Source organism: Thalassophryne amazonica, chromosome 4, assembly GCF_902500255.1.
Source record: "Thalassophryne amazonica chromosome 4, fThaAma1.1, whole genome shotgun sequence".
NCBI lineage: Eukaryota > Metazoa > Chordata > Actinopteri > Batrachoidiformes > Batrachoididae > Thalassophryne > Thalassophryne amazonica.
In genome coordinates this window covers 81825332-81841245 of record NC_047106.1, presented here as the reverse complement: position 1 = coordinate 81841245, position 15914 = coordinate 81825332, and the positions used below count along the sequence as shown (strand labels likewise).

General features: G+C 47.8%; 1 protein-coding gene across 1 annotated transcript in view; it reads right to left on the bottom strand.

Moving 5' to 3' along the window:
* The window catches only part of grk7b (G protein-coupled receptor kinase 7b), a 50295-nt gene that overhangs the window by 8797 nt on the left and 25584 nt on the right, over nucleotides 1–15914 (bottom strand). Inside the window, exon 3 of the mRNA XM_034168934.1 lies at nucleotides 3353–3624. Within this exon, the coding sequence (XP_034024825.1) occupies nucleotides 3353–3624 (272 nt within the window). The remainder of the gene's footprint in view (nucleotides 1–3352; nucleotides 3625–15914) is intronic.

Here is a 15914-nt window from a genome sequence, read left to right as displayed (position 1 = left end):
CAGACATTCTTCCAACGAGAGGTGGAGGTGGTTTTCCCGCCATACGGGTTGCTGGGTGCAAACGCACCCACATTTAACTGTTTTTGTTCCTCGCCAGCAGTACCAGATCCGACATGCGGAGGCAGTGGCCACCTGGGAGTTCGGGACTTGGCGGCTCCAGTATTCCTGGGGTTCGGGTGGCGGAGGAAATCGTGTGGTTCCGGTTCTGCTTTGGACAGACGTCTCTATCTTCAAGCCTGCCCACGTGACACATTTGTGAATTGACTGTCTATTGTTGTAATCCGTTGTGTTTGTTGTGCTTATTCACAACGTAAAGTGTTGTTATTTGACTTCCTCCATTGTCCGTTCATTTGCGCCCCCTGTTGTGGGTCCGTGTTCCTACACTTTCACAACACTGCCACCTGGTTTACACAAACCGAGGCAAAGTTCGCTTTGAGAGATCACAGCAGATGACACAAAATATTATTACGTAATGTTGGCCCTCAGCTACACAGAAACGAATGAGGCTGATCACGGTCCTGCAAAGCCCCCCTGCTGCGAACAAATACACTGTCATCAACAATCATTTCAGCCCTCAGTTCCATGGGAAACAAGGCTGATTGCAATCCTGCAAAGCCCCCCCCCCCGCCCTGCGAACAAATACCCAGCGATCAAGGATCACTTCCTCAAAACTTTTGAACTGTCAGACTGAAAGGGCCACCAGGCTCTTCTCTCTGCAGAGGCTGGAAGACAGCAAGCCCTTAACAGCAAATTGAGGTTTTCGGTGGCATTTGTTCAAATTTTTCAACAGTTTAAAAATCCTGGTGAAGCATCAGCTGCAGGAACGAAGCTGCACGAAGTGACCATGCGATGTGATCGAGTCTTTACATTGTGTGTTTGTGGATTAGAGAGAAAGCTTATGGCAGGGTACAAGAGAAAGAGTTTGTCATATTTGTATGAGGATAGTCCTGGAGGGAAGCGAAAGTATGTGAAGGTAGTACAGGACATGTCCAAGGATAGTGTGGCCATCGGTGAGATGCCACAGTGGGCAATGACAAGACACTAGTCAAGTTGGACAGTGGGATTACAAACAAGGATCAGCTCTGGAGTCCTTTCTTGTCGCAAAGTAATGGTGTATGAACAGGGTTGATAGATGAGATCAGACAGGAGTTTCCATGTTTGCACGATGTACATATGTGATCTGTAGTGAGGAGAGAGAGCATATAGCGGAGGTTGAGTCAAGCCTGAAGAGGTGAAAATCTGCTCTGAACGAGAAGGGATGAAAAGTCCGTAGGAGCAAGAACTGAGTACAGGTGGAACAGTACGGTGGAACAGTGCGGTTACAAGGAGTAGCAGTGACAAAAGTAGATGAGTTTAAATACTTGGGGTCAACTTTCCAAAATAATGGAGAGTGTAGTAGAGAGGTGAAGAAGAGAGTACAGGCAGGTGGAGTAGGTGGAGAAAGGTGGCAGGAGTGGTTGTGACCAAAGAATATCAGCAAGAGTGAAGGGAAAAGTTTACAAGACAGTAGTGAGACCAGCTATGTTATATGTCTTAGGAGGCGGTGGCACTAACAAAACGACAGGAGGCAGAAGTGGAGGAGGCAGAGCTGAAGATGTTGCGATTCTCTTTGGGAGTACTGAGAATGGACAGGATTAGGAATGAACATATCAGAGAGACAGCTCAGGTGGGACAGTTTGGAAACAAAGTCAGAGAGGAGAGACTGAGGTGGTTTGGGCACGTGCAGAGGAGGGACCCAAGGAATATAGGGAAAAGGATGCTGAGGATGGAGTCATCAGGCAGGAGGAGAGAGGGAGGCCAAAGAGGAGATTATGGATCTGCTGAGGGAGGACATGCAGGTGGTTGTGTGAAGAGGAAGATGCAGAGGACAGGATGTACCTTCTGACAAACTGTAGCTGAATTTTCAGGTCTTCTTTTTCAGAAAATCCTCCTCTATACCACTTCATCATGAAGCTGTATAACTGGGGATACAAAACTGCAAAACATACACTGTGCACTACGCATAATTTCTCCAATCACAGCTAACAACACTCAATAAGCATTTGGAAACTGACAACACTAATTGTTGAAGCTTTGTAGGTGGAATTCTTTCCCATTCTTGCTTGATGTACGACTTCAGCTGCTCAACAGTCCGGGGTCTCCGTTGTTTTGTATTTTGCGCTTCATAATACACACCATTTTCAATGGGCGACAGGGTCTGGACTGCAGGCAGGCCAGACTAGTACCTGCACTCTTTTACTACAAAGCAACACTGTTGTACATGCAGAATGTGGCTTGGCATTGTCTTGCTGAAATAAGCAGGGACATCCCTGAAAAAGACGTTGCTTAGATGGCAGCATGTGTTGCTCCAAAACCTGATGTACCTTTCAGATTGATGTGCCATCACAGATATGTAAGTTGCCTATGCCATGGACATGAACAAACCCCCATACCATCACAGATGTTGGCTTTTGAATTTGCGCTGGTAACAATCTGGATGGTCTTTTTTTCCACGTCGTTCCACATGGACACGACATCCATGGTTTCCAAAACAAGCTGAAATGTGGACCATCAGACCACGCACCTTTTCCACTTTGCGTCTGTCCATTTCAATGAGCTCGGGCCAGAGAAGGGCGGCGGCATTTCTGGATGTTGTTGATATATGGCTTTTGCTTTGCATGGTAGAGTTTTAACTTGCACTTGTAGATGTAGTGAAGAACTGTGTTAACTGACAATGGTTTTCTGAAGTGTTCCTGAGCCCATGCGGTAAGATCCTTTACACAATGATGTCAGTTTTTAATGCAGTGCCGCCTAAGGGATCGAAGGTCATGGGCATTCAATGTTGATTTTTTTTTACACAACGTCCCAACTTCATTGGAATTGGGGTTGTAAATAAAATCCAAGACACACTCAGTGGCAGCTTTACCATCAGAGAGCCTCGTCCACAACTACCACAAAAGACTCCAAGCTGTCATTAATGTTAAAGGGGGTAATACACTGTATTAAGAACAGGTGTATGTAAACTGTTGATCAGGGTCATTTGGGCTGTTTCTGTTATTACAATTTAAAAAGAGTAAACACAGTTGTTTGACAATAAATGGCTTCACCCAACAACTAACCATGAGTGGAAAAAGTTTTTGTGTTGTCATTCATATTCTCTGAATGGCCAAAAATAAATAAATACATTCTACCAGGGTATGTAAACTTTTGAGCACAATTGTTTGTTTAATGGAACTGTGAGGAAAACCTGACATTGCATTTTTCTGATGGAAAGTGTGTGAACTCATGCAGTCAGCTGATTTACTGCTGTGTTCATGACCAGCTGACTTCCTGCCACAGTTACGTGTTTCAGATCTCGATGTCTTCTACTTACTGGCAGCCCAGGCGATGTTGAACCTTTTTGTTGAGAAAGAGGCTGATGATCTCTTTGGTGGGAGCATCAAAGCTTTTGTGTTCAAACTTGCACTCGTCTTCCAGTGTGCGTCGGGTTACCTCCTCATTCTGCAACTTTTCTCTGAAGTCTATAAAAGGTAAGCGAGCAGCCACCATCTCGTAGATGCTGCAGCCCAGAGCCCACCAGTCCACAGAGGCGCCGTACAACTGCTGCCTCAGTATCTCAGGAGCCATGTAACCAGTCGTACCTGCCTGAAAGCAAAAGAAACAAACCATTCTATATATCTTGGGTAAAGGTTTTAGTTAAATTAAAATTTATTCTTATAGTGCCAAATCATAACATAAGTCACATAAAAGTAATAAACATGACCCAGTTTTAGACCTTAACAACCCCTAAATTTAAATTTTACAATGTCAGTAATGAAATAATCCAACTGTAACACTTAACAATAATTCAAAGTACTAGAAAGGGCTCTGTCTTGATGATCTATGGTGCACAGACTAAAGTGCAAAGTGCAGATCCACTTGGGATGTGGCTGATTGATTTTCGCTATTTACACATTACATAATTAGAACATAAAAAAGGACACAGAGTGAAGGAGTTGGATTCAGTCACCTAATACATAAAAATCAACCAAAGTGTCATTTGTCATTCCTGTTAAGACATGTGCACCAGGTGCTGGTTCGTTGCTATTGAGAGGGCAAACTCAGAAGTGAGAAAGTTTCTGACGAGGACTGCTACAAGAGTTGGATCTACACTTGGTGTATCCACTACTATGCATTCATTCTCAGTACTGTGGAAACTCTTTACTGACTATCTTCACTGATGGTTCATGCAATGTGCATACACCTGCTTTTGATGTGTCCTCCTAAATGAATGGAAGAACTAGGTCCTCAGGGTAGTCCATACTGTGATGTGCCACCTGCAAGTTATGATAAAAACTGTTGAGTCTGTCAGTGAAAAATTGTTGCATAGTGGGTCAGCGGCATCCATCGCTTGTTGGCCTAGGGTGTGTTTCTCTGAGACCACGACAAAACATCTGATTGTTCTCCACACTAACTGAAGGCCATGTCTGTATTATGAATTTGTTTTGCTAAGGCAGAGGTCCTTAAGATGGCTCTGGGGGTTGCTAAGATCAGAAGACTGTGTTTTATGTTTGTTTGCATGTCTGTTGGGAGTCTCTCCACATATATCTGTGAATGTGCTTAAACTGCAGCTACATCTTTCTCTCTGCATTGTATATTGATTCCTGGTGGTCCTTGCTCACTGGTCACATTTCTCTGCTGGCTTCATCACGAAAATTACACAACACTGACTCAAACTGCAAATTTCTGTGCACTCATGTGCACAATAGTCCAGCCTAGAGGAAATAAATGCATGAATTAGTTTTTCAGCATCACTCTGAGACAAGACCTTTCTAATTTTAGAGATATTGCGTAAATGCAAAAAACCAGTCCTACATATTTGTTTAATATGCACTTTGAATGACATATCCTGATCAAAAATGACTCCAAGATTTCTCACAGTATTACTAGAGGTCAGGGTAATGCCATCCAGAGTAAGGATCTGGTTAGATACCATGTTCTAAGATTTGTGGGGCCAAGTACAATAACTTCAGTTTATCTGAGTTTAAAAGCAGGAAATTAGAGGTCATCCATGTCTTTATGTCTGTAAGACAATCCTGCAGTTTAGCTAATTGGTGTGTGTCCTCTGGCTTCATGGATAGATAAAGCTGGGTATCATCTGCGTAACAATGAAAATTTAAGCAATGCCGTCTAATAATACTGCCTAAGGGAAGCATGTATAAAGTGAATAAAATTGGTCCTAGCACAGAACCTTGTGGAACTCCATAATTAACCTTAGTCTGTGAAGAAGATTCCCCATTTACATGAACAAATTGTAATCTATTAGATAAATATGATTCAAACCACCGCAGCGCAGTGCCTTTAATACCTATGGCATGCTCTAATCTCTGTAATAAAATGTTATGGTCAACAGTATCAAAAGCAGCACTGAGGTCTAACAGAACAAGCACAGAGATGAGTCCACTGTCTGAGGCCATAAGAAGATCATTTGTAACCTTCACTAATGCTGTTTCTATACTATGATGAATTCTAAAACCTGACTGAAACTCTTCAAATAGACCATTCCTCTGCAGATGATCAGTTAGCTGTTTTACAACTACCCTTTCAAGAATTTTTGAGAGAAAAGGAAGGTTGGAGATTGGCCTATAATTAGCTAAGATAGCTGGGTCAAGTGATGGCTTTTTAAGTAATGGTTTAATTACTGACACCTTAAAAGCCTGTGGTACACAGCCAACTAATAAAGATAGATTGATCATATTTAAGATCGAAGCATTAAATAATGGTAGGGCTTCCTTGAGCAGCCTGGTAGGAATGGGGTCTAATAGACATGTTGATGGTTTGGATGAAGTAACTAATGAAAATAACTCAGACAGAGAAAGAGTCTAACCAAATACCGGCATCACTGAAAGCAGCCAAAGATAACGATACGTCTTTGGGATGGTTATGAGTAATTTTTTCTCTAATAGTTAAAATTTTATTAGCAAAGAAAGTCATGAAGTCATTACTAGTTAAAGTTAAAGGAATACTCGGCTCAATAGACCTCTGACTCTTTGTCAGCCTGGCTACAGTGCTGAAAAGAATCCTGGGGTTGTTCTTATTTTCTTCAATTAGTGATGAGTAGTAAGATGTCCTAGCTTTACGGAGGGCTTTTTTATAGAGCAACAGACTCTTTTTCCAGGCTAAGTGAAGATCTTCTTAATTAGTGAGACGCCATTTCCTCTCCAACTTACGGGTTATCTGCTTTAAGCTGCTGAGTTTGTGAGTTATACCACGGAGTCAGGCACTTCTGATTTAAAGCTCTTTTCAGAGGAGCTACAGCATCCAAAGTTGTCTTCAATGAGGATGTAAAACTATTGACGAGATACTCTATCTCACTTACAGAGTTTAGGTAGCTACTCTGCACTGTGTTGGTATATGGCATTAGAGAACATAAAGAAGGAATCATATCCTTAAACCTAGTTACAGCGCTTTCTGAAAGACTTCTAGTGTAATGAAACTTATTCCCCACTGCTGGGGTAGTCCATCAGAGTAAATGTAAATGTTATTAAGAAATGATCAGACAGAAGGGAGTTTTCAGGGAATACTGTTAAGTCTTCAATTTCCATACCATAAGTCAGAACAAGATCTAAGATATGATTAAAGTGGTGGGTGGACTCATTTACATTTGAGCAAAGCCATTGAGTCCAATAATAGATTAAATGCAGTGTTGAGGCTGTCATTCTCAGCATCTGTGTGGATGTTAAAATCACCCACTATAATTATCTTATCTGAGCTAAGCACTAAGTCAGACAAAAGGTCTGAAAATTCACAGAGAAACTCACAGTAACGACCAGGTGGACGATAGATAATAACAAATAAAACTGGTTTTTGGGACTTCCAATTTGGATGGACAAGACTAAGAGTCAAGCTTTCAAATGAATTAAAGCTCTGTCTGGGTTTTTGATTAATTAATAAGCTGGAATGGAAGATTGCTGCTAATCATCCGCCTCGGCCCGTGCTACGAGCATTCTGGCAGTTAGTGTGACTCGGGGGTGTTGACTCATTTAAACTAACATATTATCCTGCTGTAACCAGGTTTCTGTAAGGCAGAATAATCAATATGTTGATCAATTATTATATCATTGTTGTGAAAGTGTAGTGACACGGACCCACAACAGGGGGCGCAACTGAACGGTCAATAGATGAGCCAAAAATGAACAATTTAATGTTGTGAAGGTGCACAACGAACATACAGACAATCTCAGAATATGATTACAGTCAATCCACAAAGGTGACGTGTGGGCAGGCTCGAGGATAGAAGACGTAGAAGAGCCGGAACCACACGATTTCCGCCGCCACCGAACCTGGTGAATACTGGAGCCGCCAAGTCCCGAATTCCCAGGTGATCACCGTCCCCGACTGTCGGATCTGGTACTGCTGGCGAGAACAAAGACAGTCAAGTGTGGGTGTGTGTACACCCCGTAACAACAACGGTGAGAATGCCACCTCCACCTCTCACTCAATATGTTGCAGAGTACCGCTGTGATTCCTCAGGGGAAAAGAGTGCCGTCCTGCACTCACTCAGCCTCCACAGAAAGAGGGACCGGTACTCCTGCAAACACTCACAATATACAGATATGTTGCAAAATACAAACGGCTGAGTCTATTACCTCCAATGAAGTACGATATCTCGGCAACGAGATGGAGATGACATCTGGTCTTTATGGAGTGAGATGATGTTGAGTAGATGGGTGACAGCTGTCAAGAGATAATGAGTGACAGCTGTCACCCCCGGCTGTGTCCGTGGCGGCAGCGCCCTCTCGTGCCTGAAGCCCGCACTTCAGGCAGGGCGCCCACTGGTGGTGGGCCAGCAGTACCTCCTCTTCTGGTGGCCCACACAACAGGACCCCCCCCTCCCACGGGCGCCTCCTGGCGCCCGACCAGGCTTGTCTGGGTGACAGTGGTAGAAGTCGGCCAGGAGGCCGGATCCAGGATGAAGCTCCTCTTCACCCAGGAGCGTTCTTTGGGTCCATACCCCTCCCAATCCACCAAGTACTGGAACCCCCGGCCCAGCCGACGGACGTCCAGGAGCCGGCGCACCATCCAAGCCGGCTCCCCGTCGATGATCCGAGCAGGAGGCGGCACCGGTCCGGGAGCACAGAGGGGTGAGGTGTGGTGATGTTTGATTCGTGACACGTGAAAAACCGGATGGATCCGCAGTGAGCTGGGAGTTGGAGCTTCACTGCGGCAGGACTGAGGACTTTGAGGATCTTGAATGGTCCGATATATCTGTCCTGAAGTTTCGGGGAGTCCACCTGGAGGGGGAGTCCTTCGTGGAAAGCCACACCTCCTGTCCGGGCTGGTAAGCAGGGGCCGGGGATTGCCCGGTGGTCTGCATGGGTCTTCGCCCTCGTCCGGGCCTTCAACAAGGCAGAACGGGTGGAGAGCCACACCTGACGGCACTTCCGCAGGTGGGCCTGGACCGAGGGCACACCGACCTCTCCCTCCACCACGGGAAACAACGGGGGCTGATACCCCAAACACACCTCAAATGGGGAGAGGCCGGTGGCAGAGGACACCTGGCTGTTATGCGCATACTCGATCCAGGCCAGATGTTTACTCCAGGCCGTCGGGTGTGCGGACGTCACACAGCGTAGAGCTTGCTCCAATTCCTGATTGGCCCGTTCTGCCTGTCCATTGGTCTGCGGATGATACCCGGACGAGAGGCTCACAGTAGCCCCCAGTTCCCGGCAGAAGCTCCTCCAGATGTGTGAGGAGACTGGGGACCACGATCTGAGACGAATGTTCGGTGGGTATCCATCAGACAGACGACGTGGTGGACCAGGAGGTCCTGCTGTCTCCTGGCTGTTGGGAGCTTCGGGAGGGCCACGAAGTGGGCCGCCTTGGAGAATCGGTCCACTATCGTGAAGAATGGTGTTGTTGCCCTGGGACGGCGGGAGGGCCCATGACGAAATCCAGGCCGATGTGGGACCAGGGGCGATGAGGCACAGGTAACGGCTGGAGAAGTCCTTGGGACCTTTATGGTCTGCCTTGCCCCTGGCACAGGTGGTGCAGGCCTGGATGTACTCCCGGACGTCGGCCTCCATAGACGCCCACCAGAAGCGCTGCCAGACAACTGCCACGGTCCTTCGCACCCCTGGATGACAGGAGAGCTTTGGAACCGTGACAGAAGTCCAAGACTGCAGCTCTGGCCTCTGGTGGGACGTACAACCGGTTCTCGGACCTGTTCCTGGGTCCGGGCTCCGTGCCAGGGCCTCCCGGACGATCTTCTCCACGTCCCAGTTGAGGGTGGCCATGATAGTGGACTCAGGCAGGATGGGCTCCGGTGGATCCGACAGTGCAGTTTTGACCTCCTCTTCGTGTACCCGGGACAAGGCATCCGACCTCTGGTTCTTGGTCCCGGGGCGATAGGTGATCCGGAAGTCAAAACGCCCGAAGAACAGTGACCAGCGGGCTTGCCTGGGGTTCAGCCGCTTGGCGGTCCTGATATACTCCAGGTTCCGATGGTCAGTGAAAACCATGAACGGCACAGACGCTCCCTCCAACAGGTGTCTCCACTCATCAAGAGCCTCTTTCACCGCAAGGAGTTTTCGATTGCCGACGTCATAGTTCCGTTCAGCCGGGGTCAACCTGCGTGAAAAGTAGGCACACGGGTGAAGAACCTTATCAGTCTCTCCGCTCTGGGATAGCACGGCTCCTATCCCTGAGTCAGAGGCGTCCACTTCAACCATGAACTGGCGGCTAGGGTCGGGCTGCACCAAAACTGGCGCAGTAGAGAACCGTCGTTTCAACTCCTTGAACGCGGCTTCGCACCGATCCGACCAGGAGAAGGGGACTTTTGGAGAGGTCAGGGCTGTCAGGGGGCTAACTACCTGACTGTAGCCCTTAATGAACCTCCTATAGAAATTAGCGAAGCTGAGGAACTGTTGCAGCTTCCTACGGCTTGTTGGTTGGGGCCAATCTCTCACCGCCGCAACCTTGGCCGGATCAGGGGTGACGGAGTTAGAGGAGATGATAAACCCCAGGAAGAACAAAGACGTGCGGTGAAACTCGTACTTCTCGCCCTTCACAAACAGTCGGTTCTCTAACAACCGCTGCAGGACCTGACGTACATGCTGGACATGGGTGTCAGGATCCGGAGAAAAGATGAGAATATTGTCCAGATATACGAAGACGAATCGGTGCAGGAAGACCCGCAAGACGTCGTTAACCAAGGCTTGGAACGTCGCGGGGGCGTTGGTGAGTCCGAACGGCATGACCAGGTACTCAAAGTGACCTAACGGGGTGTTAAATGCCGTCTTCCATTCGTCTCCCTTCCGGATCCGAATCAGGTGATACGCATTTCTAAGATCCAGCTTAGTAAAGATTTTGGCTTCATGCAGGGGGGTGAACACGGAATCCAACAATGGCAACGGGTATCGGTTGCGAACCGTAATCTCATTCAGCCCCCTGTAATCAATGCATGGACGGAGTCCGCCATCTTTCTTGCCCCACAAAAAAGAAACCTGCCCCCATCGGGGAGTGGAGTTCCGGATCAGCCCGGCAGCTAATGAGTCCCGGATGTAGGACTCCATTGATTCGCGCTCAGGTCGTGAGAGGTTTTACAGCCTGCTGGACGGGAACTCAGCGCCTGGAACCAAATCAATGGCACAATCGTACGGACGGTGCGGGGGAAGGGTGAGTGCCAGATCCTTGCTGAAGACGTCAGCAAGATCGTGTACTCAACCGGCACTGCCGTCAGATTGGGCGGAACTTTGACCTCCTCCTTAGCCTGTAAACCGGGAGGAACCGAGGATCCTAAACACACCCGATGGCAGGTTTCGCTCCACTGAACCACCACCCCAGACGGCCAATCAATCCGGGGATTGTGCTTCAACATCCAAGGGAAGCCCAAAATCACGCGGGAGGTAGAAGGAGTTACAAAAACTCAATCTCCTCCCGATGGTTTCCCACACCACCAGAGTTACTGGTTGTGTCTTGTGTGTGACTAAAGGGAGGAGGGGTGCCATCTAGTGCCCGCACCTGCAATGGCGAAAGGAAGCGCCACCAGAGGGAGCCCTACCTCCCTTGCCCATCTGCTGTCTAGCAATTCCGTTCTGACCCCGTGTCCACCAGTGCTGGGGCTTGAAGGGTTAAATCCCCGCTCAGGATTGTAACTGGGAGTCGTGTGGCAATCTGTGTGTGTCCCACGTGAATGTTTTGACCCCGCCTTAGCCCAGTCTCTGCGGGCGTTGTTGTTGTGGCCGTTTGGGGCAGTTTTCTGTGTGTGCTCCTTTGAGCTGCAGAGAAAACACTCCCCGCGGACCGCCTCCTCATTTTGGCCATGTGCGTTTCCCTAACAACGCCAGCAGGGGGAGCTGTTGCCCCACGGAGCGCTGCGGCTGTGGAGCGTGGGGAGGGCGCCCCTTTCGAACCCGGAAGGGAGAGGGGCGGCGCATATCCGGCCACGTCCTTCGCCTCGCTCCCGACGGCGTTCCTCCAACCGATTGTCTAACCGTATAACGAGATTGATAAGCCCATCTAAATCCCACGGTTCCTCCTTAGCTACCAGATGCTCCTTCAGCACCGATGACAGTCCGTTTATGAGGCGGCGCGGAGCGCAACGTTATTCCAGCCGACTGCATATTCGGCTGCGCACCGGTGCCCCCTGTCGCATTGACAGCAGCATTGCTGAGCGGTCTCTCCTCTGTTAGGGTGATCAAACACTGTTCTGAACTCCCCACAAACCCAGTGTATTGCTGATAACAACCGTGAGTTCTTGTTCCCAGAACGCCGTAGCGCTCGCCGCCACCTGCGTGGAGAGAGCCTCCACCCTGCGGTTCAGGAGGATGTTTGCTCGGTCATTTGATCCAACCGAGCCGTAAAGGCGGTGAGAATGTGCTGCAGTTTCACCATCACGCTCCTGCAGATGCCTGTGCTCCCTGCTCTCCCATTGGTCGTTCAACAGCCGGGTGACGCCCCTCGGAGTCCCATGACGCTGGCCAAGATATCCTGTTGTGAAAGTGTAGTGACACGGACCCACAACAGGGGGCGCAACTGAACGGTCAATAGATGAGCCAAAATTAACAATTTAATGTTGTGAAGGTGCACAACGAACATACAGACAATCTCAGAATATGATTACAGTCAATCCACAAAGGTGACGTGTGGGCAGGCTCGAGGATAGAAGACGTCTGTCCTGAGAAGAGCCGGAACCACACGATTTCCGCCTGCCACCGAACCTGGTGAATACTGGAGCCGCCAAGTCCCGAATTCCCAGGTGTAACCGTCCCCCGACTGCGGATCTGGTACTGCTGGCGAGACAAAGACAGTCAGTGTGGGTGTGTGACACCCACGTAACAACAACGGTGGGAATGCCACCTCCACCTCTCACTCAATATGTTGCAGAGTTACCGCTGTGATTCCTCAGGGGAAAGAGTGCCGTCCTGCACTCACTCAGCCTCCACAGAAAGAGGGACCGGTACTCCTGCAAACCTCACAATATACAGATAAGTTTGCAAAATACAAACGGCTGAGTCTATTACCTCCAATGAAGTACGATATCTCGGCACGAGGTGGAGATGACGTCTGGTCTTTATGGAGTGAGATGATGTTGAGTAGATGGGTGACAGCTGTCAGAGATAATTGAGTGACAGCTGTCACCCCCGGCTGTGTCCGTGGCGGCAGCGCCCTCTCGTGCCTGAAGCCCGCACTTCAGGCAGGGCGCCCACTGGTGGTGGGCCAGCAGTACCTCCTCTTCTGGGCGGCCCACACAACAATCATTTACTAACACGGGACTTAGAAGAGAGAGACCTAATGTTTAATAGACCACATTTAACTGTTTTAGTCTGTGGTGCAGTTGAAGGTGCTTATATTATTTTTCTTTGAATTTTTATGCTTAAATAGATTTTTGCTGGTTATTGGTGGTCTGGGAGCAGGCACCGTCTCTACGGGGATGGGGTAATGAGGGGAGGGCAGGGGAGAGAAGTTGCAGAGAGGGTTGTAAGACTACAACTCTGCTTCCTGGTCCCACCCTGGATAATCATGGTTTGCAGGAGTTAAGAAAATTGGCCAGATTTCTAGAAATGAGAGCTGCTCCATCCAAAGTGGGATGGATGCCGTCTCTCCTAACAAGACCAGGTTTTCCCAGAAGCTTTGCCAATTATCTATGAAGCCCACCTCATTTTTGGACACCACTCAGAACAGCCAGCAATTCAAGGAGAACATGCGGCTAAACATGTCACTCCGGTGCGATTGGGAGGGCCCAGAGAAACTACAGAGTCTGACATTGTTTTGGCAAAGTTACACACCAAATCAATGTTAATTTTAGTGACCTCCAATTGGCGTAACCGGTGTCATTACTGCCGACGGTGAATTACAATCTTACCAAATTTACACTTAGCCTTAGCCAGCAGTTTCAAATGTCCTTCAATGTCGCCTGCTCTGGCCCCCGGAAGACAATTGACTATGGTTGCTGGTGTCGCTAACTTCACATTTCTCAAAACAGAGTCGCCAATAACCAGAGTTTGATCCTCGGCGGGTGTGTCGCCGAGTGGGGAAAAACGGTTAGAAATGTGAACGGTGTTGGCAGTGTACACGGGGCTTCTGTTTAGAACTACGCTTCCTCCTCACAGTCACCAGTCGGCCTGCTTTCCTGGCTGCTCGGGATCTGCCAGAGGGAAACTAACGGCGGCTAAGCTACCTTAGTCCGCACCGACTACAGGGGCCTGGCTAGCTGTAGAATTTTCCACAGTGCGGAGCCGAGTCTCCAATTCGCCCAGCCTGGCCTCCAAAGCTACGAATAAGCTACACTTATTACAAGTACCATTACTGCTAAGGAGGCCGAGGATAACTAAACATTTCAACACCCAGAGCAGAAAAGTGCGGGAGAGACAGGAGAAGCCGCCATGCTAAACCGGCTAAGAGCTAGTAGCTGCGCTAAGCTAGCGGATTCCTACAAACACACAAAGTGAATAATGTGTAAATAATTTAGAGGTGATTCAGCAGAGGGAGTGCTTTAGTTAAGGCACGTGAAGATTACACTGTGAAACAAAATCGTTATCTAGGTAACTAGATCCAATCTAACTGCACAGATTAAACAGCTAACAGGAAGTGATACAATACCGCAGTGAGAGCCAACCACCAGATGGCAGTAGAGGCCTTGAAATCTTTTTTTTTTCTTCATTTCTTTAATTACTTTTCATGTTTTACTGGTGATGTGAAGTGCTTTGTTGTGGATTGCTGTAGGCACTATGTATAAATAGAGTTTTTTATTGTTATTGTATTTACTCCTGGAAAGCCATCGATAGACTTCATTTGCCAAATATAATGTTTGACAATACGGTAAGAACAAATATCAAAATTAGTAAAGTGAGGCAAAATCACAAAAGATAGATTTAAAACATCTTAAATCTATTGGAAGATGATCAGTAAGCTAATAAAGCTGGTAATGTGGCATCTAAAGTGGTTGGGGTACTGCTACCACAACTACAACCCCCATTCCAATGAAGTTGGGATGTTGTGTAAAATGTAAATAAAAACAGAATACAAAGATTTGCAATGCTCTTCAACCTATATTCAATTGAATACACACAAAGACAAGATATTTATGTTCAAACTGATAAACTTTATTGTTTTTGTGCAAAGATTTGCTCATTTGAAATGGATGCCTGCAACACGTTTCAAAAAAGCTGGGACAGTGGTATGTTTACCACTTTGTTACATCACTTTTTCCTTCTAACAACACTCAATAAGCATTTGGGAACTGAGGACACTAATTGTGAGTGTCATGATTTGGTATAAAAGGAGCATCCCCAAAAGGCTCAGCCATTCACAAGCAAGATGGAGCGAGGATCACCACTTTGTGAACAACTGGATGAAAAAATAGTCCAACAGTTTAAGAACAATGTTTCTCAATGTTCAATTGCAAGGAATTTAGGAATTCCATCATCTACAGTCCATAATATAATCAGAAGATTCAGAGAATCTGGAGAACTTTCTACACCTAAGCGCCAAGATCGAAAACCAACACTGAATGCCTGTGAACTTTGATCCCTCACACGGCACTGCATTAAAAACCGACATCATGTGTAAAGGATCTTACCGCGTGGGCTCAGGAACACTTCGGAAAACCATTGTCAGTTAACAGTTCACATCGCTACATCTACAAGTGCAAGTTAAAACTGGGAGACAGGGAGTGCCAAGATGGCGCCGTTGTGTCTGGGTGCTCGTCTGCTGCTCTCCAGTCTGTTTGTTATTTTATGTTTTTAATTTATGCTGTTTTTGAGTCAGAGGCACTGTGGGTGTATGATCGCCAAACTCTGCTGGATCTCCAGCCCCCGGTTCATGGCTGTGGTGTGGTTATCGGTGGGTGGACAGAACTTTCCGCCCCCATTTTTATCGGGGGAGGTGCCGGCTTTTCAGTGCCGTGCTCCTGCGCTGGCCTTTCGGCCGAAAGCGCAGTCATTGCCGCGGGAGACGAAGTGGACGTCTGGTGAAGCTGAAACTCTGTTTGGCCTGCTGTTGGCTTCCGGATAACCTGTGCACAGAATTCTGGCAGGATCTGTGCTGCCCTGGCGCCTTGTGGATCCGGTTAGAGCCTGCGTGGTGCCGCTGGTCTGCTCTGAGGACTGTCGGCCTGGCCGTCCACGTCTTCGCCAGATTGATGTGCGCCATGTGGCGCTTCTCCGGAACCTGGGGCTTGCCTTCGCCAGGTTCCGAACAGTGAGACTGTCGTCCCCACTGAGGTCCGTACCCTGGGTCCTCCTAACATCAGATCACTGTCCTCTAATCATTGTTGATTAATGATTAATCATGGATCATCAGTTAGATATGATTGGCTTGTGGTGAAACCTGGCTCAAACCCACAACTCTCCTTCCTTTGAATGAGGCCTGTCTGCCACCGTACACATTTAGTCACGTGTCTCATGGTGTGAAGCAAGGCGGGGGTGTGGCTTTTATTTACAAATCTAGGTTTT